This window comes from Caretta caretta, chromosome 7, assembly GCF_965140235.1.
Source record: "Caretta caretta isolate rCarCar2 chromosome 7, rCarCar1.hap1, whole genome shotgun sequence".
Lineage (NCBI taxonomy): Eukaryota > Metazoa > Chordata > Testudines > Cheloniidae > Caretta > Caretta caretta.
Window position 1 is genome coordinate 72,183,568 of NC_134212.1, and position 25,896 is coordinate 72,209,463.

Here is a 25,896-nt window from a genome sequence, read left to right on the forward strand (position 1 = left end):
ACCCTAGAGTTCAGAGTGGGGGAGGAACCTTGACATGGTGGCACAGTGGTGGGATTAACCTGAAATCATTTGAGATCCAGTTGAGATTTTTTGAACTAGAAATACAGATTTTAAAAAGGAAATTTTTTTTTCTTTGGAAAGAAAGTCCAGAAAGCAGCTTTGAAACTGAAAGCAGCTTGGTTTCTCTCTGCTTTGTGGCCAAGCAGAGACAAAAGGGGATTATCTTGTGAATTGCAGGTTTTTTTGCCTGGAGGCAGGGTACTTAACTCCTGCAGGGAAATTCACAGTCTTCCATCCCAGGGGTTTTTTTTTTTCTTTTCTTCCTATAAGTAAATAGGGGGTGTGTGTTCTACCCATTTGCTTTTTCTTTGGGCTGGGTAAGCAGGTTTCCAAGCAGTTGGAGGTTTTTTGTTTTAATTTGGGCCCAGAGCAGAGACAAGGGAATTGTCTTTTTCTGTAGGCTGACAATCACTATCAGAGAATAGGTATTCTATTGCAGCACAGCAAAATTTTACAGCCAAGTTTTGTTTGTTTATTTCTAAACCTCAGGTGTAAAGTTAGTTAAAAACAGAGAGGTTAGAATGACCAAATCCTCAGCTCAACTACAGCTGGAATTAGCCAAATTTCAGGCTGAGGAAAGACAAAGGGAACATGAAAGACAGATAGAACTCATGCGGCTGGAGAAGGAGGTACAGGAGGCTGCCCACAAGAGGGAAATGGAGGCAAGGAAGCATGTGGAGGAGGAGAAGGAAAAAGAGAGGAAGCATGTGGAGGAGGAGAAGGAAAAAGAGAGGAAGCATGTGGAGGAGGAGAAGGAAAAAGAGAGGAAGCATGTGGAGGAGGTGGAGAGGATAAAGGCCCAGCAGAATATACCAACAAACCCTAGCAATCCTTCTCCAGGTACCACTTCCCATCCCAGAAAGTTCCCCACCTACAAGGCAGGTGATGATACTGAGGCCTTCTTAGAAAACTTTGAAAGGGCCTGCCTTGGGTACAACATCTCTACTGACCAATACATGGTAGAGCTGAGGCCGCAGCTCAGTGGACCCTTAGCTGAGGTGGCAGCTGAAATGCCTAAAGAACACATGAACAAGTATGAACTGTTTAAATCCAAGGCGAGAGTCAGAATGGGGATAACACCCGAGCAGTCTCGTCGGAGGTTCAGAGCCCTAAGGTGGAAACCAGACATGTCATTTACCCGACATGCCTACCACATTGTGAAACATTGGGATGCCTGGATATCAGGAGCAAGTGTTGAATCTCCAGTAAATTTGCCCTTCCTAATGCAAATGGAACAATTCTTAGAGGGTGTTCCTGAGGAAATAGAAAGATACATCCTAGACGGGAAGCCCAAAACTGTAATCGAGGCAGGAGAGATTGGAGCCAGATGGGTGGAGGTGGCAGAGAAGAAGAAAACTGGTCGCAGTTGGAGTGGAGACCAGAAGGGACCACCCCAGACCACACCCTATTACCGGGGGCCGCCCAAAGCCCCACCTACCTCCCAAAGAACCCTCCAGACCCCTTATCGTCCCACCACCCCGTTCTCCAGCAACCCTCCTCGCCCCAGTGACCCGTCAGCTGGACGATGTTTTAAGTGTAACGAGCTGGGGCATGTAAAGGCCAACTGCCCCAAGAACCCCAACAGATTACAGTTCATTGCACCGGAATCACACCAGAGGTCCACAGGCCCAGATACCTCCCAGATACCCTTGGAGCGGAGGGAAACTGTGAGTGTGGGCGGGAAGAAGGTCACCGCGTGGAGGGACACCGGAGCACAAGTGTCAGCTATCCATGCTTCCTTAGTGGACCCCAATTTAATCAACTCAGAGATCCAAGTGACGATTCAACCCTTCAAGTCCAACTCTTTCAATTTGCCTACAGCCAAGTTACCTGTCCAGTACAAGGGCTGGTCAGGAATGTGGACTTTTGCAGTCTATGATGATTATCCCATCCCCATGCTGTTGGGGGAAGACTTGGCCAATCATGTGAAGCAGGCCAAGAGGGTGGGAATGGTCACCCGCAGCCAGGCTAAACAAGCCGTGAGGCCTAGCTCTGTTCCGGAAACTTCTATCAGGACCCAGTCAGAGGTGATGGACCCGGACCCCAGGCCAATGTCTGCAACAGCAGTAGTGGATCCAGTCCCAGAGACCCAGACGGAACCAGTCCTAGAACCGGAACCAGCCGAACAACCAACACCAGACCCCGTGTCAGCACTGAATCCAGTACTTGCAACCTCAACACCAGAGGGCCCCACCGAACCTGAACTGGCAGCAGCCGATAACCCTACACAAGAGGCTCAGCCGGAGCCTGAATCCCAACACAGTGCACCAGCGGAGAGCGGTTCACAGTCAACAGAAACAGCTCCATCCCCTATATCGCTTCCAGAGGGACCAAGCCTAGGTCCACAATCCCATGAGGAACTGATGTCTCCAGCATCAAGGGAACAGTTCCAGACCGAACAGGAAGCAGATGAAAGCCTCCAGAGAGCTTGGACGGCGGCACGGAGCAACCCACCGCCTCTCAGCTCTTCTAATCGATCCAGGTTTGTTGTAGAAAGAGGACTTTTATACAAGGAAACTCTTTCTGGTGGACACCAGGAAGACTGGCATCCTCAGAGACAGTTGGTAGTTCCAACTAAATACCGGGCCAAGCTCTTGAGCTTAGCCCATGATCACCCTAGTGGCCATGCTGGGGTGAACAGGACCAAAGACCGTTTGGGGGGGTCATTCCACTGGGAGGGAATGGGCAAGGATGTTTCTACCTATGTCCAGTCTTGTGAGGTGTGCCAAAGAGTGGGAAAACCCCAAGACCAGGTCAAAGCCCCTCTCCAGCCACTCCCCATCATTGAAGTTCCATTTCAGCGAGTAGCTGTGGATATTCTGGGTCCTTTTCCGAAAAAGACACCCAGAGGAAAGCAGTACATACTGACTTTCATGGATTTTGCCACCCGATGGCCGGAAGCAGTAGCTCTGAGCAACACCAGGGCTATAAGTGTGTGCCAGGCACTAGCAGACATTTTTGCCAGGGTAGGTTGGCCCTCCGACATCCTCACAGATGCAGGGACTAATTTCCTGGCAGGAACTATGAAAAACCTTTGGGAAGCTCATGGGGTAAATCACTTGGTTGCCACTCCTTACCATCATCAAACAAATGGCATGGTGGAGAAGTTTAATGGAACTTTGGGGGCCATGATACGTAAATTCGTAAATGAGCACTCCAATGATTGGGACCTAGTGTTGCAGCAGTTGCTCTTTGCCTACAGAGCTGTACCACATCCCAGTTTAGGGTTTTCCCCATTTGAACTTGTATATGGCCGTGAGGTTAAGGGGCCATTGCAGTTGGTGAAGCAGCAATGGGAGGGATTTACACCTTCTCCAGGAACTAACATTCTGGACTTTGTAACCAACCTACAAAACACCCTCCAAACCTCTTTAGCCCTTGCTAGAGAAAACTTACAGGATGCTCAAAAAGAGCAAAAAGCCTGGTATGATAAACATGCCAGAGAGCGTTCCTTCAAAGTAGGAGACCAGGTCATGGTCTTAAGGGCGCTCCAGGCCCATAAAATAGAAGCATCGTGGGAAGGGCCATTCACGGTCCAGGAGCGCCTGGGAGCTGTTAATTATCTCCTAGCATTCCCCACCTCCAACCGAAAGCCTAAGGTGTACCATATTAATTCTCTAAAGCCCTTTTATTCCAGAGAATTAAAGGTTTGTCAGTTTACAGCCCAGGGAGGAGACGACGCTGAGTGGCCTGAAGGTGTCTACTAGGAAGGGAAATGTGCTGGTGGTGTGGAAGAGGTGAACCTCTCCATGACCCTTGGGCGTATGCAGCGACAGCAGATCCAGGAGCTGTGCACTAGCTACGCGCCAACGTTCTCAGCCACCCCAGGACTGACTGAACGGGCATACCACTCCATTGACACAGGTAATGCTCACCCAATTAGGGTCCAACCTTACCGGGTGTCTCCTCAAGCTAAAACTGCTATAGAACGGGAGATCCAGGATATGTTACAGATGGGTGTAATCCGCCCCTCTGAAAGTGCATGGGCATCTCCAGTGGTTCTAGTTCCCAAACCAGATGGGGAAATACGTTTTTGCGTGGACTACCGTAAGCTAAATGCTGTAACTCGCCCAGACAACTATCCCATGCCACGCACAGATGAACTATTAGAGAAACTGGGACGGGTCCAGTTCATCTCTACCTTGGACTTAACCAAGGGGTACTGGCAGGTACCGCTAGACGAATCTGCCAAGGAAAGGTCAGCCTTCATCACACATCTCGGGCTGTATGAATTTAATGTACTCCCTTTCGGGCTGCGAAATGCACCCGCCACTTTCCAAAGACTTGTAGATGGTCTCCTAGCGGGATTAGGAGAATATGCAGTTGCCTACCTTGACGATGTGGCCATATTTTCGGATTCCTGGGCAGACCACCTGGAACATCTACAAAAAGTCCTTGAGCGCATAAGGGAGGCAGGACTAACTGTTAAGGCTAAGAAGTGTCAAATAGGCCTAAACAGAGTGACTTACCTTGGACACCAGGTGGGTCAAGGAACTATCAGCCCCCTACAGGCCAAAGTGGATGCTATCCAAAAGTGGCCTGTCCCAAAGTCAAAGAAACAGGTTCAATCCTTCTTAGGCTTGGCTGGTTATTACAGACGATTTGTACCGCACTACAGCCAAATCGCTGCCCCACTGACAGACCTAACCAAAAAGAAACAGCCAAATGCTGTTCAGTGGACCGGAAAGTGTCAGAAGGCCTTTAACAAGCTTAAAGCGACACTCATGTCTGACCCTGTACTAAGGGCCCCAGACTTTGACAAACCGTTCCTAGTAACCACAGATGCGTCCGAGCGTGGTGTGGGAGCAGTTTTAATGCAGAAAGGACCTGATCAAGAATTCCACCCTGTAGTGTTTCTCAGCAAAAAACTGTCTGAGAGGGAAAGCAACTGGTCAGTCACTGAAAAAGAATGTTACGCCATTGTCTACGCTCTGGAAAAGCTACGCCCATATGTTTGGGGACGGCGTTTCCACCTGCAAACCGACCATGTTGCACTGAAGTGGCTTCACACCGTCAAAGAAACTAACAAAAAACTTCTTCGGTGGAGTTTAGCTCTCCAAGATTTTGATTTCGACATCCAACACATCTCAGGAGCTTCTAACAAAGTGGCTGATGCACTCTCCCGTGAAAGTTTCCCAGAGTCAACTGGTTAAAATCGTCCTTGAGATGTGGAAAATATTGTTAGTCTTTATGTACTTGGTAGTATATTTAGAGATGCATGTGTCTTATTAACTCTGTTTTTCCTAGAGCTCCAGGAAGAAATCCCAGCCAGTGTTTCACCCTAGCTGAGATTTGGGGGGCGTGTCATAAATATAAAGGGAAGGGTAAACCCCTTTGAAATCCCTCCTGGCCAGGGGAAAGCTCCTCTCACCTGTAAAGGGTTAAGAAGCTAAAGGTAACCTCGCTGGCACCTGACCAAAATGACCAATGAGGAGACAAGATACTTTCAAAAGCTGGGAGGAGGGAGACAAACAAAGGGTTTGGGTCTGTCTGTGTGCTGCTCTTGCCAGAGACAGAACAGGAATGGAGTCTTAGAACTTTTAGTAAGTAATCTAGCTAGGTATGTGTTAGATTATGATTTCTTTAAATGGCTGAGAAAAGAATTGTGCTGAATAGAATAACTATTTCTGTCTGTGTATCTTTTTTGTAACTTAAGGTTTTGCCTAGAGGGGTTCTCTATGTTTTTGAATCTAATTACCCTGTAAGATATCTACCATCCTGATTTTACAGGGGGGATTTCTTTATTTCTATTTACTTCTATTTTTTATTAAAAGTCTTCTTGTAAAAACTGAATGCTTTTTCATTGTTCTCAGATCCAAGGGTTTGGGTCTGTGGTCACCTATGCAAATTGGTGAGGCTTTTTATCCAACATTTCCCAGGAAAGGGGGGGTGCAAGTGTTGGGAGGATTGTTCATTGTTCTTAAGATCCAAGGGTCTGGGTCTGTAGTCACCTAGGCAAATTGGTGAGGCTTTTTTACCAAACCTTGTCCAGGAAGTGGGGTGCAAGGTTTTGGGAAGTATTTTGGGGGGAAAGACGCGTCCAAACAGCTCTTCCCCAGTAACCAGTATTAGTTTGGTGGTGGTAGCGGCCATTCCAAGGATAACGGGTGTAATATTTTGTACCTTGGGGAAGTTTTGACCTAAGCTGGTAAAGATAAGCTTAGGAGGTTTTTCATGCAGGTCCCCACATCTGTACCCTAGAGTTCAGAGTGGGGGAGGAACCTTGACAAGAACAAACCGTGGGGTGCCATCCTGACTCTAGGGTAAAAACAATGAGTTTGGGCAACATAAGGAGAAGCATAAAGCCATTTTGTTACCTATTTGCTGAGGAAACCCCTTGTAGGGCGGGAAAATATTCATGAAAACTTGGATCCTGGTTTTGACTGAAAACTCCCTCACAGATTGAATCCTACTTTATAAAATAGAAGAGGTAATCTTTAATAAGAGTAGCCATAGGAGTGCATTTTATGTTTTATTTTCTACATGTAACCAGTTGTGTTTCCACTCATTATTCTTTCACAGCATCTCTTAAGCTTTTTGAATACGCTTAGATTTGTTTTTACCTTAAGTAGATTACAATGCTGTGTTGCCATAAAGTACCTGATCGAGAGTTGTACCAGTCAAACTGTGTGTACACTATTTCTTGGAGGACCCCTTTCATGGTAATTACACTAAGTGTCTGGTTTCAGAGTAACAGCCGTGTTAGTCTGTATTCGCAAAAAGAAAAGGAGTACTTGTGGCATCTTAGAGACTAACCAATTTATTTGAGCATAAGCTTTCGTGAGCTACAGCTCACTTCATCGGATGCATACTGTGGAAACTGCAGAAGACATTATATGCACAGAGACCATGAAACAATACCTCCTCCCACCCCACTCTCCTGCTGGTAATAGCTTATCTAAAGTGATCACTCTCCTTACAATGTGTATGATAATCAAGTTGGGCCATTTCCAGCACAAATCCAGGTTTTCTCCCCCCCCTCCCCCCCCCTTTTTTTTTTTCCCCAAAAAACCACACACACAAACTCACTCTCCTGCTGGTAATAGCTCATCCAAACTGACCACTCTCCTTACAATGTGTATGATAATCAAGGTGGGCCATTTCCAGCATAAATCCAAGTTTAACCAGAACGTCGAGGGGGGGGGTGGGGTTAGGAAAAAACAAGGGGAAATAGGCTACCTTGCATAATGACTTAGCCACTCCCAGTCTCTATTTAAGCCTAAATTAATAGTATCCAATTTGCAAATGAATTCCAATTCAGCAGTTTCTCGCTGGAGTCTGGGTACTACAGAGGGATGTTTCTGAGGCGTTCAGGAAGTGGGGTACGCCAAGTGTTAACCAACAAGGCAAAGTAGGGGCAGAGCAGAGCCCCGATGAGAGCACCTGAGTTTCCAAAGGGCTGGCAGTGTCAGGGAGCTGACAGCCAGTTATTACAAGAAAGGGCTCTTTCCCTGGAGGCAGGGAGAGGGGGTAACATGGTGACTCACATTCCTGGATACCCTGAGAAAGTGTCACAGACTGCTTTTAAAGTGAAAAATTCCCTTTTACAATGTTTACCCTGAGTGCTAAAACCAGCACATGGGGACTTGGGAATGTTGTCTGAATAAGGACCATGCTCCCCTACACAGAAAGGGAGGTGAACATTTTGGTTAGAACCAATAGCCACAGATGTCCATGGGAGCCTTTCCACTGACTTCAATGGGAGGTGGATCAGGCCTTTGTGTCTGACTTAGGTCTGCAGGATTTGAATTTAAGCACCTGCGAGTGAGTTGAGTACCTTAAATTAGAATTGGATACCCTCAGCTAGGCCTCCAAGTGTGAAAGTTAGACCCACGGTTTAATTTCAAGACATAAGAGCTAGATTGTACCTTTTGGCCCAACCCCAAGAGGCACCTTTGTGAGGCACAATTCCCTTCCTGCTGGGAGGTAGTGGTCTACTAGAGTATATACTAGCAGAAATTACAGCAGCTGGCACACTGTGGGCAGAGCCAAGGCACAATGTACAAGTAGCCTATGCAGGAGCATAAGGGGGGTTCTTATTCTTCTGCATAGCAGTGTAGGTCAAGTCACAAGCTAACCCTTATGGAACAGCTCAGCATTAGCTCGTGTGGGATTGTAGCATCAAGCAGAAGAGATTCGGTCATGAGCATAGGTCCAATGTATTGGCCAATGTTTCTTTTGTAAGAGGTTAGCTGGTCTCTGGAGGGAGGATCACTCATTTTGCATTAATTTTAAGTAAATCCCCTATTCAAGATGTATTTTGTTGCATGTGTCAATAAGGGACATTTACAGTCCCAATCATTTTTGAAAAGAACTCCATGTGACAAGATCAGTTTGGTCAGTGCTCTGTGCCTCAGTTTCCCTGCTCCGTCTCCAGGCACTTCAGTGGCCCACTCTTAGATAGGCAGAGTCCAGTGCTGTTTAATGATTTCGCCCTCCAGCCAAATAATGAAGTCCACTCCAGGGGGTAAATGAAAAATCCAACACAACAATCATTCAGCCACCTCAGATTGAGTCTTCAGTTCGAATGCCAGACTCATTGGCCTTCATTCCTCATGTGTTCACACCTCCTCTAATGAAACCCAGGCCTCCCTACTCTAGGCTCCACTCCAAGGACCCCATTACAAGCAGCAAGCCACCTGCTCAGTTCCCTTTGTTTACTTACCTGGAACACTTCCTATATCAACCTGTCTTTGGGCCTTTCCCACAGCCTCTTCCATGGCTCGCTACCTCTTCCCTGGGCCCACTGAAAAGAGCCTACTAGCTCTTTCTGCAACCCATCTGTCTCTACTACAGGAGATCCTTCCTATAGGTCTCCCTGTTACTGTGAATCTCCTATAGGAGCCTTCCTCCCTGCAAATCCCTTCTCCCAAGCTAAGCAGGCTCGCTCTTAAAGGAAACCTCAACATTCACCACCTGAAGAGAGCATAATAAAAACCTGTGTAATGAGCCCCAGACAATCCAGCTTTAAATGGCCAGCCCACCCTATGACACTCCTTCACTCATCATCTGTGCAGTATAGATGTTATAGTTGACAAATGAATGCACTGAATGCGTCCGATGAAGTGAGCTGTAGTTCACGAAAGCTTATGCTCAAATAAATTGGTTAGTCTCTAAGGTGCCACAAGTACTCCTGTTCTTTTTGCAGATACAGACTAACACGGCTACTACTCTGAAAGTTGACAAATAGGATCTTTTGGTGAGATCATGTAATATGACTTTATTTAATCACTGGTCATACAGGTTTCTTTTCAAATATGGCAAGTATAGTAAAAAGACCAAACGTGCACAGGGAAGTAAAATTCACTAATGGGTAAAACTCTGGGTATTCTGAAAATCAATTATTTTATTTTAAAACCATATTTTACAACTAAGAATTATTAGTCAAGCCTACAAAATGACATAAAACAAACTGGAAAGTAAGAGAAGATGAACTAAACAGTTATAATTAAATATTTGTACAATAAACTGTGGAATTAATAAGCACTGGAGAAGAAAATGTAACCCCATATAAAAAAACTTTGGAAAGCATTGTTTACTTCTTGTTACTGAAGTATTACCATAAAACCTAGGAGACGACAGAGTGAATCTCAGCCAAGCTTATTAAGATCCATCTAAAGCACTGTTTTCAGCTCTACTTTGTTTTCTGATGACTTCTGCAGCAATCCATTTGCATGTATACCAGATAGCAACATGCCTTGGCTATCTTTTAAAGCAGGAGGCCAAAAATCAAGTGTCTTCCAACTCCTGAGAAACACAACTGTAACTACACTGTTAGAAGGTGTGTAACTGCTTTTTCACACTGATTTTCCTTACGTTTGAAGGAAAAACTTTAATTTTCAAATTTAAGGATATGCATTACTTGGATTGTAAGCTCTTTGGAGCAGGGGACATCTTTTTGTTCTGTGTTCACACAGCACACAGTGGTGGTGGTGGTGTTAGCTGCTTGTTTGCAGGATGTCTGGTCACGGCAAGGGCGGAAAGGGGTTGGGAAAAGGCAGTGCAAAGAGGCACCGCAAGGTTTTACGAGACAACATCCAGAGCATTACGAAGCCTGCAATCCTCTGCTTGGCTAGCCGCAGCGGGGTGAAGCGCATCTCGGGGCTGATCTATGAAGAGACTCGCGGGGTGCTGAAGGTTTTCCTGGAGAACGTGATCCGCAACACGGTGACTTCACCAAGCAGGCCAAGCGGAAGACAGTGACGGCCATGGATGTGGTATATGCCCTGAAACACCAGGGGCGCACCCTGTACAGCTTCAGAGGCTGAGTCAGCTCTTAACCCAAAACCTAGCACAATGAGGGTCCTGGTGCATGACTGGGAATCTCATCTGCTATCACAATACATATAATACAAATTAATAATTAATAGAAGCATTTCCTTGGGACAGGAGATGTTTTTTTCTTCCTATGTTCTGTGCAAGGCTGATCAGACAGTTGGGCCTCACTGTATGGATAACCATAATTTATAAGTTAAATGATTCTCCCTTTTAAAAACATACTTTGTTTCAAAGAGTCTGTTGGGAATACAGAGCTGCTTCAGTAGGATCAGCCACTGTTCTTCTAGAAGTGCCAAGATCCAGCAAACTCCTGCAGTCTGTGATGTGTGTGACTCCCTTTCTGTAAGTACAGTGAAATAAAAGAGTGTGATGTCATTAATAATTCCCTGCCTGTACAAGTACCATAGATAGCTGCACGGTTTGACTTCTATTTATCCATTCGGAATTAAAGTTGTGAGCTGGATTACACTACCAGACTAGTGTACCCCAGGGGCCTTACTATAAATGAGAAACGGATTCGGTAGCTGAAATATGGTCCACACTGAAGTCAATGAGAATTTTGCCAGGATTTCCCTGTGTGTTTCAAATCTAATTTTTGTGGATGCATGTAGGTTCGCATATGCATACAAAAGGAAAAAACTAAGAAAGGAAAATGGGAGAAACCTTAGCTTTAACAATCTGGACTTTTGAATAACTGTCATGGCTGACAACACAATTATTTGCCTAAATAATGTTGCTGGATTTGATTTAATTTTATCCTTAATAGAGCTGCCAAAAAATTGTCATCAAAACTGGTTTTTTAGTGAAAAAAATGGCTTTTTGAGATAAATGAACGTGTTTGTGGAAAATATAGATTACTTAAGGTTTGGAGTTTTCTTTGGAAAACGAGGGAAAAAAAAGAAATTTCAGGGGTGGGGGGAAGAGGAAGGAAACCTAAAAAAATTCCTACATTAGACAACTGTTATTGTGTTACTTTGTTTCAGATAATCAGGGACTATTCCCCTTTGAGGACTAGCTCCATGTGATGTTTAACATTACAAAGTACAGTTGTTTTTCAATCATCTTTGTGAAAAATAGTTCTTAAATTTCCTTGAAAATGGGAAAAAAGTGTATATTTTCACATGGAGATTACTGAAAAACTGCTAACATTTTCTTTTTCTGTGAACTTACCCCAACAAAAAATAACAAAAACATATCAGTTTGCCCTAAGACCAAAGCCCTGGCAAGTTGCAACCCAAAGAATAATTTCTGAAAAGTTATAAGCAAGTGAAACAGGGTGGTAAGGAAAGTCATCTTCAAAGCTCTCGTGTTCACTGTCCCCAAATGATGCAATATGGATACTCCAAAGAGCACAGGATAAAAGCACGTATTTAACAATGAGAGATTAAAAATAATTCTTTCCCACTTCTGAAACCCCCTTGGTCAATGAAGCTATGCAAGTGAGAGACTGACTTAGACAAAATGGTACCCAATGAGGAAATAAAATTCTATCAGCATTAAGCTGCAGTAAGGGCTGAAGGAGCCATTTTTGGCTCAAATAGTTAATAGGATGGATATATATATATTTCTCTTGTCTTCACTGGAGTCTCGGTAACACAGCCCACTCCTCACTGCCAGATGGTAATATATATATATATTTCATATATGTATATATATGAAAATACTAGAATAAATTTCTCTCAGTAATTTCCCCAAGGGTTGTCCATGTATGAATAATTTGTAAAGATTACAATGCCATGTATCTGTCCTCTATTTAATTGAATTTCCCAGGCAGCTGGAAGTATGTATATTGGCTCCCCTCCCAGCAATGTGTATGCCATGCATTACTCTCCTGCTTACCAATAACCCCGTTTTTCCTTAAAGTTTCAAATGTTTCTAAAAACCCTTCGAAAAACAAGATTGTATGTCTGCATATCACATGCCCAGGGTTTATGTAACACAGATACCTAGGTGTATGTATATTTTTGTTGGTCCTTCTATATTTAACTTGATCTAATCTAATATGGGATTGAATTTTTATCCACTAATAGAGATCAGCGCTATTTCTGTGATTAGATTTGTGTTTGTCGGGTTTCTCCTTGTCCTCCGGAGACCTTGGCTTTCTCTTGTCTTCACTGGAGTCTCGGTAACACAGCCCCTCCTCACTGCCGGTTGGCAAGCTGTCAAAGGTGTTTTCTTTGTTGCCTGCTCTCAGGTTCTTCTGCCCTTTGCGATTCTTGTGGCAGAATCCAGCGCACTTCTCCATGCAGTTAAGCCGGGTCTCCGTAGTGCACGCATACATCCCAGCGGGGACTGCCAGCACCATGGCACACACAATGATGATGATATGGATGAGCTTTTCCCTCTGCTCCAGTTCACTGATGTCACTGCCTGTGACAAACACAATGCATTGGCCCTTTCGGGGTGTCTGGTTCCTTAAAGTGACACACACCTCATACTTGGTAGCTGGGAGCAAGTCGTTGACTGAATATGTATTGGTGCCCGGGCCAATGTAAATCATCTCCTTCTTGGAGTCGTCATACTTCCCAAAGTGGAGGGTGTACCAAGTTTCTCCTGGATTCTCAGTCACTGCATACCACTCCAGCGTAATCCCATACACTGTCTGCTTGGCAATCCTCACATCAACATAGGCATTCTCTTCTGAGACAGAGGAAGAGAAAGACGAGGAAGAAGCTACCATTCTGGGAGCCTGGATTTTCAGGGAGATTATAGTAGAGGTGTTGCCAATGAAGTTGGCAGCCGTGCAGGTGTAATTGCCCTCATCCATAAGGTGAGCTGAAGGAATCACCAGCTCTGATTTCATTGTATCTTCATTGATGTGTGTAGTGGACACTGAGGAGAAAAGGAGAGCAAGAACAGACATGTCAGGTTGTACTACTCACCACCAGCTGTGTTATAGGCACAGTGACTCTAGGAATTCACTTCATCCCTTGACTGAGAGTTACCCTGAGGGAAATAAGGACTTCTTGGTAGATAGGAGTCAGGAAATCATGACTCAAAATCCCCCCAAAAAACTAACCTCAGACACAAAATTTCATGAAAATATTGTGGATGTTTCTTTCCCCTACCCCTTCATTTTCTAACCAGCCTAACTCACTGAATAATGTTCCATCTCATGGGAACAGCATGAGATCACATGACAGATGTGTGCTTTGGGAAGGAGGGGAGAAATAGGTCAGGAACATGGTAACCCACCTGCTTCATGAGAAACGCAGAACTCAGGTGTTATGACTACATTAAATACAGATGAACACCTAGGTCAGCAAAAAGTTACATGAGACCCAAGGTCTGGACATAGTGTATTGCAACCTAGACTGTGCAGGCTTAGATATATACACAGCTGAGATCAACATTAGAGGAAAATGTCATGATATGTTTTCGTTATTTTCAGATTCTTGGTTGAAATCACTGTTTCCCTAGCTCCTTGGAAGGTAGCGCTGGTGTTCAGTATTTTAATCACATTTCTCCCATTGCCTTGTTATTGTTATTGTACATGTTATTGTGGTTGTTATTGTACATTTGTTCATGAATGTGCTGGATTGCTGATGTACACACATACAGATTTTCTAAATACAGGTGAAAATCATTTTAAAAATCGGGGGGGGGGGAAAGCACAAAGATCTCCTATTTTTCTCTCCCAGCAAAAGCCTCCTTATTCTTACATACTCTGCAGTTCAAATAGCTTACATAAGTGATAATAAATCAAAGAGAAAGTGTTTTAATGGACACAGACATGTATTCTGGGCCAAATTCTATCATCCATTATACCAGACAAGGCAAATTTCAGCCTCAAAGGAATTTGTTGAAGAACACTATGAGCAACATAAGGTGGGTTGGAATGGAAACTGAAAAACAATCTTAACAATAGCATTTGCTACTAGTTGAAAATAGTCTGTCTAATCTATTTATTACAGTGGCTATGGATATATGACAAGAGAGAATATATAGAATTGATGTAATATGTGGCTTGTTAAGGGAAAATGACAAATGCTGATAAAACATTAAAATAAAAGCAAATAATATTCTGGGATTCATGACTAAAACTATTTCATTTAAGTGTCAGGAGTTGTGGTGCCACTCAGAATTCTGTGTAGAAAATTGGATGCATTATAGAAAATGATCTTATGAAAACACATAAATTGTACTACTGAAGGCAGTCAGCATGAGATGGAGTTTCTTAAGGATCTAAGCTATGTGGGAGGAAAGAGGAATGGTAATGAATTTTGGATTGTAGTCTTTGGAGAAGAGAGGACCTTATTAAGAGAGACAAAATCTGGAAGGTAATAGAGGAAGCAGACTCTGTGACCTATTGTTTTATGCAAGAACCAGGAGAATATATTTTGGTTTTAGAAAAATGTGTGGGTTTACATTAGCAGTTAGATAACAGAGCTGCTGTATTGTCTGTGTGAAAGGCCATAAGAAACATTAGGAACAGGAAAAGGCCAGTAGGCACCTGCCCTTGGATAATGTATCTTTTTCACAGCCTCTTGTTTTTCACCATACAGAAAAGAGAGAAGCTTGTTGGTGAATGTCTCTGCTTCTCCCTTCCCAAATTGACTCTAAAATCCTACTTGAAATAACTTTGCTGCACTTAGTCTCCATCACTGCTCTGCGCCATTTCTGACCAGAGCCTGCTGTGTTATTTCAAATAATTTTAATGGTTAGGTGATTTATGAATGACTAACTAGTAGGCAAGGAACTGACTCCCACTCCTTACGTTAATAAAAAAAATAGACACCACTGCTTACCAGTAAATGCCCTTAAATGTTTTAGGCCATAGGTCCACCAGACTGCTGGGGAGGGGCTGCCCTGTACCAAGCAGGCCATGGTAACATTCGATCCCACATGTACAGTCAGGTTGGTGTCAACGGATGACGTTAATGGCTTCATGCAACTGTTGAGCTCCACTTCATGAAAGAACTTCCCTGCCCTAAATTTAGGGCTTGAACAAGTTAAATAAGAATTCATCAGAATAACTGGTGGGCTAACTGATTTGATAAACTGGACAAATCCCCTAAGGCGACAGTCACAGATCCATGGGTTATCATGTAAAGCCAGGACAGCATTGGAAATAGCTTCCATCTTCCTCTCAGACTGCTGGGTTTTCTGGTACACAGGCCAATTATAGAAGACATCCCTGGATATGACAGTAAGCTGATTTGAGGATAAGTCTAAGTAGGTCAGATTGGGCAGATACCTGAGTGCATGCTCTGGAAGAACATCCAGTCTATTGTGCTTTAGATCCAATATTTTTAAAGCTGGAGTATCTTGAAATGTTGTCCATGGAACTGAACTTAACTTGTTTCCCTGCAATCTCAGCTCTGTCAGATCCTTCAGGTATTCTAAGCTTTTTAGGTGCATAACTGTGATATTATTAAAATTCAGCCAAAGGTATTCCAAGGCACTGGCATTGGAGAATGACCCACGAGGCAGTTCTGTTAGATGAGAGTTTTCTATTCTAATTTTTCTGATGTCTTGAGGGATGTCTCCAGGTATCTTTCTCAGGGATGTAGACATGCACAGCACACTCCTAGGGAGGAAATCAGTAAAGTTTTAGCTAACACACTGTGCACATGGGTAACAAACTATTCTACCTAATATGTACAATGGCTACTGGAAACAGAATACCCGCATAAGCAATGTATTATTAGATATGGTTAACTTCCCTCTCCCTTCAAAAGAAACATTTAACCCAATAAAAACTATCTTAAAATACATATCCCAGATACCTTATTATTTACCCAAACTAGTAATACCCAAACAATATTAGTGATATCCACAACATATAAATCTATTATTAAGGACCTAATATATCCATCTATTATTGGCTAGTATTCACAAGACTGCCCAAGCCATACCAAGAATTTCCAAAACACTCTTCTGAAGACTATTAATAAGATGCCAACATTTCTTACCTTCCAAAGCTATCACTGGAGCAGGAGCATCCTATAACACAATAAGAAAGAGCTGGGTTTATCCTGTAAAAGGCCAGAAGAAGAAAAATGACACAACAAATGGGGTCCATATTCTTCTTTAAGAAAACACAGAGTCTGTACCAGATATGCCAGCAGCTTCCAAGTACCAAATCCTATTAGCCATAATCTTCCTTGACGCAGGAGTAAGCCCTGCCTGAGACCACACCACAAGGGATACATGTAACATTTTCTGCCTCAAATCTCCAAAATCATCCATGGAACCAAGTGAAAATATTAATATCTCCTGGGTAGTATCTCCACTGGCCAATGAAATAGTGACGTGAGTGCTATTTAAACTGGATGATAATGTTTAGACAAAACATCTTTCTCTGAAATATTCAAAAGTAGCCAAAAATGGAACAGCGTCTGTTTCTCTCCACACAGAAATGTTTAGCTAATTAATTTTAAACTCTCTTAGTTGCTAGAATTATAACAGTGATCATCTGAGTAGAAACTCCACATTGAAGGCCAGATTTTATCCCCTTTACTCAGATTTAGTAGTGAGTAGTTCCAATTAAATGAATGGGATGATTTGCAGAACAAAGTGCTATACCTTACGAGCAAGAAATCTGTCCTTAAATGTAGCAATTCTTACATGAAAACTTGCATATCACACTACTTTTTCCTGAAAGTAATGGGCTGTTATAGACAGAGGTGGCAGACCCATGGGTGGGGTATGGGCTAGTGCCTCCACAATGGTAATATTGTGGGGGTTGATCTATATTCCCACCCCACGTGTTGTTCTTAAGTGAATTGTTTCATAAGCTCAGGCTGGGCAGGGCTCTGCAACTGTGGTGACAGATCTGAGGAATTGTCCCAGATAGCGGTATCATTAGAGGAGGTTTTGGAACAAATTGCTAAATTAAACAGCAATGAGTCACCAGGACCAGATAGTATTCACCCAAGAGTGCTGAAGGAACTCAAATGTGAAACTGCAGAACTACTAACTGTAGTCTGTAACCTATCATTTAAATCAGCTTCTGTACCACATGACTGGAGGATAGCTAATGTGATGCCAATTTTTAAAAAGGGCTCCAGAGGTGATCCCAGCAATTACAGGCCTGTAAGCCTGACTTCAGTACTGGGCAAACTGGTTGAAACTATAATAAAGAGCAATATTGTCAGACACATAGATGAACATAATTTGTTGATGAAGAGTCAACATGGTTTTAGTAAAGGGAAATCATGCCTCACCAATCGACTAGAATTCTTTGAGGGGGTCAACAAGCATGTGGACCAAAGGCAGTGGTGAGCTGGAGCCGGTTCGCATCGGTTCGCTAGAACCGGTTGTTAAATTTAGAAGCCCTTTTAGAACTGGTTGTTCTGCAAGGGACAACCAGTTCTAAAAGGGCTTCTAAATTTAAGTGGCCAAAAGTGGTGCCCTAGGCGCTGACTCCATGGGTGCTCCAGCCCTGGAGCACCCAAGGGGAAAATTTGGTGGGTGCAGAGCACCCACCAGCAGCTCCCCGCCCTACCCCCGGCCCCAGCTCACCTCCGCTCTGCCTCCAACTCCTCCCCTGAATGCGCCGCCCCGCTCTGCTTCTCCGCCCCCACCCCCACCCCAGGCTTCCCATGAATCAGCTGTTCGCATGGGAAGCCGGGGCAGGCTGAGAAGCAGGCCGCAGCTTCCCACTCAGGCCCAGGGAGGCGGAGGTGAGCTGGGGTTGGGGGGGGTGCACGAGGTGGGCCACCCACGCCGCAGCAGGTAACCGGAGGGGGGGGGGCGCACAGGGGGACCGCTCCCCGCCCCAGCTCACCTCCACCACCCTCAGCCTGAGTGGGAAGCCGCCACCTGCTTCTCAGCCCTCCCAGGTTTCCCGCACAAACAGCTGATTCGTGGAGAGCCGGGGGCAGGGGACAGCGAAGCAGAGCGGGGCAGTGCGTTCAGTGGAGGAGGTGGAGCGAGGTGATCTGGGGCCGGGCACGGGGCGGGTAGCTGCTGGTGGGTGCTCTGCACCCACCAAATTTTCCCCGTGGCTGCTCCAGCCCCAAGAGCACCCAGGGAGTCAGCGCCTAAGGCGCCACTTTTGATGTGATCAGTGGGGGAGTGGCCGCTCCCCCTGCTCCCCCCTAGCTATGCTCCCCCGCCCCTAGGAGCCAGAGGGACCTGCCAGATGCTTCCTGGGAGCTGCCCCAGGTAAGCACCTCCAGGACTCCCCACCTTGCCCCCCCCGGCAGGTGCCTCTGGCTCTTAGGGATGGGCACCCACTACAGTTCTGGGGGCAGTCAGGGGACAGGGAGGGGGATGGATGGGGCAGGTGTCCTGGGGGGAGCGTCAAGGAACATGGGGTGGAGGGGTTGGATGGGGCAGGAGTCCCGGGGGGGCAGGGATGGGCAACGACCCCCCTCGTGGGGTGAGGAGGGAACCCGTTGTTCAGATTTTGGCAGCTCATCACTGACCAAGGGGATCCAGTGGACATAGTGTACTTAGATTTTCAGAAAGCCTTTGACAAGGTCCCTCACCAAAGGGTCTTACGAAAGTAAGCTGCCATGGGATAAGAGGGAAGGTGCTTTTATGGATTGGTAACTGGTTAAAAGATAGGAAACAAAGGATAGGTATAACTGGTCAGTTTTCAGAATGGAGAGTGATAACTAGTGGTGTCCCCCAGGGGGGTCTGTTCTGGGACCAGTCCTATTCAACATATTCATAAATGATCTGGAAAAAGGGGTAAACAGTGAAGTAGCAAATTTGCAGATGATATAAAATTACTAAAGATAGTTAAGACTCAGGCAGACTGTGAAGAGCTACAAAAGGATCTCTCAAAACTGGGTGACTGGGTAACAAAATGGCAGATGAAATTTGATGTTGATAAATGCAAAGTAGTGCACACTGGAAAACATAATCCCAACTATATGTATAAAATGATGGGAACTAAATTTGCTGTTACCACTCAGGAAAGAGGCCTTAAAGTCATTGTGCATAGTTTTCTGAAAACATCCGCTCAATGTACAGCAGCAGTCAAAAAAGCGAACAGAATACTGGGAATAATTAAGAAAGGGCTAGATAATAGGACAGAAAATATCATGTTGCCACTATATAAATCCATGGGATGCCCACATCTTGAATACTATGTGCAGATGTGGTCGCCCCATATCAAAAAAGACATACTGGAATTGGAAAAGGTTCAGAAAAGGGCAACAAAAATTATTAGGGGTATGGAACAGCTTCCGTATGAGGAGAAATTAATAAGACTGGGCCATTTTTTAAGCTTGGAAAAGAGACAGCTAAGGGGAGATATGATTGAGGTCTATAAAATCATGACCGGTGTAGAGAACGTAGATAAGGGAGTTGTTTTTTTTTACTACTCATAACACAAGAACTAGGGGTCACCAAATGAAATTAATAGGCAGCAGGTTTAAAACAAATAAAAGGAAGTATTTCTTCACACAATGCACAGTCAACCTGTGGAACTCCTTGCCAGAGCCTTTTGTGAAGGCCAACACCATAACAGGGTTCAAAAAAGAACTAGATAAATTCATGGAGGATAGGTCTATCAATGGGTATTAGCCAGGATGGGCACGAATGGTGTCCCTAGCTCTCCCAGAAGATGGGAATGAGTGACAGGGGATGGCTCTGTCATTTTGATGACTACCTGTTCTGTTCATTCCCTCTGGGGACCTGGCACTGACCACCATCGGAAGACCTTTGGTCTGGCCCAGTAGGGCCATTCTTACGTTCTTAACTGGTAGGGGTGGAGGTGAGAGCAGGGCCACAGGGGCTGAAGCAGCCACCATGGCACTCAGGATCAGGCCAAGAGCAACTACTCTTGTGGAGGAAGTGGGTCTGCCAAGATCCCCACACCCTTCCAACCTGCTCCCTCCCAAGTCTCAGTAGCTCCTCTCACTCCCCATGCAGCGCACCCACTCTGCTCCCCCACCCATTCCTGACACCCCCAATTGTCCCCTACTCCTGCTGGAGAGCACCCACTTCCTAACCCTGACACACCAGCCTCCCCCCTCTGCCCCAGTTTCTCCCCATCCCTCATACAGAACACCCACACTGAATCCCCCGAACCACCTCCCACTCCCCAACTGTCCCTGTTCCCCATGGTTAGTACATTTCAGTTTCACTGTGCACCTTCACCCCTCATTTGTTGTTATAATTGTCAGCCTTCACCTGAAGGTTTTAGAGTGATGAATCCATGTTCTCCTGAGGACATCTAGTGTGCACAGTTCTTATTACAGTTTACAGCAGGCATCATTGTGAGTGGAAAAGAGATTAGCCATGCTACCAATCAGCATGAAGCTGGGTCACAAATTGAGATTAGAGTGAACCTACTTAACCTATAACCTTACAAGACCAGGATAGAAAGGTATGTTTAGTTTTCCACTGGCAGATTAGCTCTATCCATGGCTTCCAGGTATTTTCTGATAGTACAGCAGTCGTCATCACTGTAAACATAGTGTCTGATCCTGCAGCTTTTTAATGTCACAGGGAGTTTGGCATTTAATTTCAGTGGGCGAAGGATCAGATCTATACAATGGATTGTTAGAGCAACCGCATACATTTTTTCACTGGGTGTTACTCATTGATTTATGGAATAAACCTAACATTTGGTGACATTAGGGTTCCTGTCAGGCTATGTCACTAGCTAATCTACAATAAGTATTTAACTTCCATTGCACTGTACACCCAGTTATACCCCATGGTGTGGAAATTTGTAATTTTTCAACTGAAATGATATATTTTTACATATCAATAAGTGATCATTGAAAGGAATTAATGTATGAGAAAGGCACAAACAACAGCTCTAACTCCTCTGTAACAGTCCACATTTTTGGACTGATCCCGCCAATGCTTACTACTGGGTGTAGTGCTAACTCCAAGGAATAGTCCCATTGACCTTGTAAATGCTATGCTCAGTGTTAAGTGTCTGCAGAATTATGCCCGAAAAGAGGCAAAGCCTCTACTCACTCCTACCTGATATTAAGAGAAAGCATGATACATTTATAAATAATGGGTACACTGGTGCCAATCAGATAACTCCAGGGAGTCATAGTGATGTAAAACTTGTGTCCAGGAGGGGCAAAACAAGCCCATTGTTCTCTGGATATATTAATCTAAGCATTAAAACAGTGCTTAGAGAATATTGACAAAAAAATTCAATATGTAAGTACAACTGTAAAACAACTGAGATATTTTATAAAAACAACCAAACAACTAAAGATTAATGGTATCTCAGATCCTGGCACCCTCTCTCATTGGAGTAATGATGGGTCTTTTCATATAAGTAAAATGAGAAGGATTTGGCCCTGTGACATTATCCTTCTTTTAGGAGTAACATGTATGAAAACGAAGGGCGGGGGGAGGGAAATTTTCTGATCAGTAATTTGCGAAGTTAGTCTACCACAGGACTTGACACAGCTTGCTGAGCATACTTGTATAGATATTATGGTGATAGGCACTTTGGAAATCCTACTATACTGAGACTGATTCCAGCATTTAGGAGCTGTGGCAGTCGGGAACATAATTTAAAGGTAGATAAAAAAGGAGTGAGAAATATGAACTCTGAGCCTCAGCAAGTGTAAATCAGTGTCACTCCATTAAGATCACCAGGGCGACACTGATTTACACTGATTTACACCAGTCTACTTTTAAAATCCCTTTTATAAGCCTGGATGTTGCTGCCCCAATGTGTGGCTAGAATTCAAAATAGTCTTCTCTTTGCCCTGCGGACAGCGATTTCAGCCTCAGCCTGTTCCAAAGCCCGGTGAGCTTCATCTCACCAAGAATTTATCATGCTGCAAGAAAATGGAGACTGTCAGTGGTAATTTGAAATTCATGATTCCTTGCAAATATTTCTAGCATCACTTTAAACTAGCTTAAGTCAAGGGTATAAGAAAAGTCTCCTGCTTTTGGTAGCTAAGCAGGGAGTGCTGCAGCGGCAACACATGCAATTCTTGATGGCAAGAAGTGTCCTCTGTGGTTCAGGAATAATCCTTCCATCCTATTAAGAGGCTGCATTGAGGAGCTCTCAAAGGAGCCCAGTACAGACCTCCTGGACTAGCAGAATGCTGGTTTTCAGGGGTATTGGGCTAAAGAAGAGGGAAATGGTGATACCATCGGCGCATCAACTGCTTTACTACAGTTTGTTACTGTAAATATTCTAAGAGCATAATACTATTGTAAAAACATTTGCGAGTAGTGAGAGCATGTTGATAGCATGCATGGAACTGGATTATACACTCCCCCACAGAGCAGGTGAAATTCACATGTTGGCAGATGGTCAGTGCAAGCCCTTTCATACCAATTAACCCCAGGGTGTGGCTAGGCAAAGCAGCTCTGCAGGGACCCTCTCTGCTCCCTGTGCACTAGGAAGAAGGGCTTTGTGCTGGTGTTGAATATGTTGGTGAGAAGGGGGTTGCTGGAACCCCGTTGAAGGAGGGCCCACTGGATCTGCCCTTTTGCTGTGCAACAGCTGAGGTGTCATCTTTCAGATGAGGTTTAACACCAGTGTCCTGGCCATTTGCCATCATTAAAGATCACACGGCATCGAGATAAGGAATGTTAACCCTTATGTCCTGGCTGAATCCCAACCCTGATAATGATATTGTCTACCTAAATTCCCCTACAGATTCAACAGCCTATGGCAAGGGTGGCCAACCTGAGCCTGAGAAGGAGCCAGAATTTACCAATGTACATTGCCAAAGAGCCACAGTAATGCGTCAGCAGCCCCCATCAGCTCCACTCCCCGCTCCCAGCGTCTCCTGATCAGCTGTTTCATGGCATGTAGGAGGCTCTCGGGGATGGAGAGGAGGAGGGGGCCAGAAGGGGTGGAGTGGGGGCAGGGCCTGTGGCAGAGGCAGGGGTGGAGCAGCGAGCACCCCCCAGCACATTGGAAAGTTGGCACCTGTGGCTCCAGTCTCAGAGTTGGTGCCTAGACAAGGAGCCGCATATTAACTTCTGAAGAGCTGCATGTGGTTCTGGAGCCACAGGTTGGCCACCTCTGGCCTATGGTATTCTTCAGGACCTACTATCTTCAGCTATTGTTGTACAGTGTTCTGTGAGTTATGGAGAGCTTCTTAAGACATACTTACATTTAAGTGATCCATATACATCTCTCACTTTCCTCACTGTACCGTGTGAAGCTTAGGACTCAGTTATGGCTCTGAAGAGCCTGAGTCATGCAAGGGAGGAGAGGTGGTACACACTACCCAAGTGGCAGTGCTTGAAAGTAACAAACCATGGCAAGGCATAAGAATATTATATATCTATATTCTCAGGAGAGATGTGGAAAGAAGGCACCGTTTGCAACACCTTCATCAACCCCAACTTCTAGTGGACCGACATGAGGGAAGGGTCATAAATTAGGACTCATTTATTTAATAGCTGTATGTTTGAGATCCATGATAAAAGTGCTAGCAATGTAAGGTGTATAACTATTTATTAACAACTCCATAAACAGCAATCACATTGCTTTTTCTGTACTACTTTTTCTGGTCAGACCACAGACAAATCATAACAGGAGATGCTCAGAAATGTGCAGTTGTTATATTTCAGAATAATGATTGTAACTAGTAAACTATCCCCAGCTTTAGGTTATTTGGCCAAAAGTAAATACATCAATTTAAATAAATACATTAAAAACAAAGAAAGAAAAATGCCATCTCTCTGGTCTCATTTCTTCACCCATTAGTTCTCACGACGCTAAGCCTAATGCACAAACAGACCAGACGATGCCTTTTCAAACTAATGTTCCCAGCTGTTGTAACAAGCATTACAGTAGAGCAGAAACACCTCAGTTGTTAAGGTGGATAGTAGTATGCAGTTTAGCAGACAATTTTTCGAAGTGCTCTAAAATCTACATACTCTTGAGGATAAGTGTTAAACTTAGAAACTTATGCTTAATAAAATATTGTAGCTGAAATGATCTGTCGGCCAGAGATTTAAACCTAAACAAATACTATATCCACATTCTCACTGGTAAATCTTTGTATAGGACTGCTGACAGTTCAATATAGCTGCAGGCAGCCAGCCACACTAGTTAATTCCTGTTGGCATGTACCACTAGTCATCCCCAGGGCAGGACTGAATGAACCAGACAAAGGTCCTGGGCAAAATATAATATAGGATCATGTAATTAAAGGTTGTTTCACAATGCATACAAGGAGTCCAAATTAAGCTTGCATGGCCAACAGTCAGTCTGGATTTTCCTGAGTTGACACTGCTTGATTTTGCAACCCTATAATCCTTTACTTTGTATTTCCTAATTTTTTATGGTTTAATTTATTGAACAGAGCAACCTTAACTAATGTTACATGAAGTTTCTTTTTTGTGAATTATTATTATTCATCAATGTGACATCCTAGCTAACGCCAAAAGTGCAGCATGGGTTGTCTAAAAAAAAAAAAAAAGAAAATATCCAGTTGATACAGGATATTTCCAGAGACTATTTCTGGAAATATTGTAACAAGTGGTCAAAAGAGTCTGCAAATTCCCAAAATAAGCTCCAAGACCACAAAAAGTCCCAACAGAGCTCAAAAGCAGCTCCTTTTAGCAAAAGGAGAGAGGAAAGAGCATAAAACTTCACCATTGTGCCAGTGCCTAATAACATCAGGGCTCACGTCCAACCTGATGATTTGGCTGCAGTGGCAGTAAACAATTCAGTGATAGCTAAATTGGATGTTGACAGAAGATACAACAGGATGCTAACATCAAGAGTAATAACCTAGTGACACTGCTTGACATTTGTTTAAAAGGAACTCACAAAGCCATCCACCAGAACCTGTAAGGCACAGAAAATATAAAGTTTTCCTCAGTGAAGCAACGTTTCAGCTGCCCAGTTCTCTTCATCATCAGTCAAGTTAGCTGGCCTCTGGTGCTGAGTGAACTTGAGTCCGAGAAGTTTGCTCAGTTTAGAGCAATACTATGTCAAGAGGAATTTGGTATCGCACAGGAGTGAATCTCTCTGACATTGCTGCTGGAAATAGTTCTGACACATGAGATCCAAGGCAGTCAGTTGCTGCAATTTTTCCATGCAACGCAAACATATACGACTTTGGGGGAAGATTTTCAAAAGCACTCAGAGTTGAACTAATTTTGCTCCCACTGCAGTCATTTCCAGTGACTTGATCTGGAGCAGATTTAGGCCTACACTGAGCACTTTTGAAAATCCCATCTTTGTTCAACGTCATCAGTACATGTACACACCTGGCACTTGCAGCTCTAACAATCTTTCCAACAAGTCAGACAACACTGCTAATAAGTTCCTTCTTAGATCATCAACACAACCACAGAATCAAAATAGACAGTGAGATGTGACCAGTTGTACTAGTGAAAGAATATTACTAAACAATTCGCAAAATTTGCGTTATCCTCCCTGATTCATTCATAAGGGGATTGGCTTCATTATTCACTTCAAGCACCATAATATGAGGTAAGACTGCCTCTCACATTGAATTAGGGAATATGCAACATGGTTTCCTAGCACTTCACTTTAGGTTAAATTCTGCCCTCTGGTGCACATGTGCATGGTTCCATTTGAATCTGCACAAATATATCCAAGGGAATATCTCTGTGTGTGTGAGGTATCAGAGGGGTAGCCGTGTTAGTCTGGATCTGTAAAAGTGGCAGAGTCCTGTG

General features: G+C 44.2%; 1 protein-coding gene and 1 pseudogene across 1 annotated transcript; one reads left to right on the forward strand and one right to left on the reverse strand.

Annotated features, from left to right (window-relative positions):
- Window positions 1–9,305: 9,305 nt before the first annotated feature.
- On the reverse strand, window positions 9,306–16,468 carry LRIT2 (leucine rich repeat, Ig-like and transmembrane domains 2). Its single transcript, XM_048858917.2, has 3 exons — window positions 16,254–16,468; window positions 15,087–15,868; window positions 9,306–13,170 (listed from the first exon to the last, which is right to left on the reverse strand). The coding sequence occupies exons 1-3, from the start codon at window positions 16,361–16,363 to the stop codon at window positions 12,362–12,364; spliced, it is 1,701 nt and encodes a 566-aa protein (XP_048714874.1). The 5' UTR covers window positions 16,364–16,468; the 3' UTR covers window positions 9,306–12,361.
- On the forward strand, window positions 10,015–10,328 carry LOC125640419 (histone H4-like; annotated as a pseudogene).
- Window positions 16,469–25,896: the final 9,428 nt, after the last annotated feature.

What these genes read in the sequence shown, in the direction of transcription:
- LRIT2 (XM_048858917.2), bottom strand. Translation starts at nt 16,363, where the DNA reads ATGGACCCCATTTGTTGTGTCATTTTTCTTCTTCTGGCCTTTTACAGG. An exon ending in TCCAGTGATAGCTTTGGAAG is followed by an intron (nt 15,869 to 16,253) that starts GTAAGAAATGTT and finishes TTTCCTCCCTAG; the next exon opens with GAGTGTGCTGTGCATGTCTA. An exon ending in ACATTTAAGGGCATTTACTG is followed by an intron (nt 13,171 to 15,086) that starts GTAAGCAGTGGT and finishes TTTTCTCCTCAG; the next exon opens with TGTCCACTACACACATCAAT.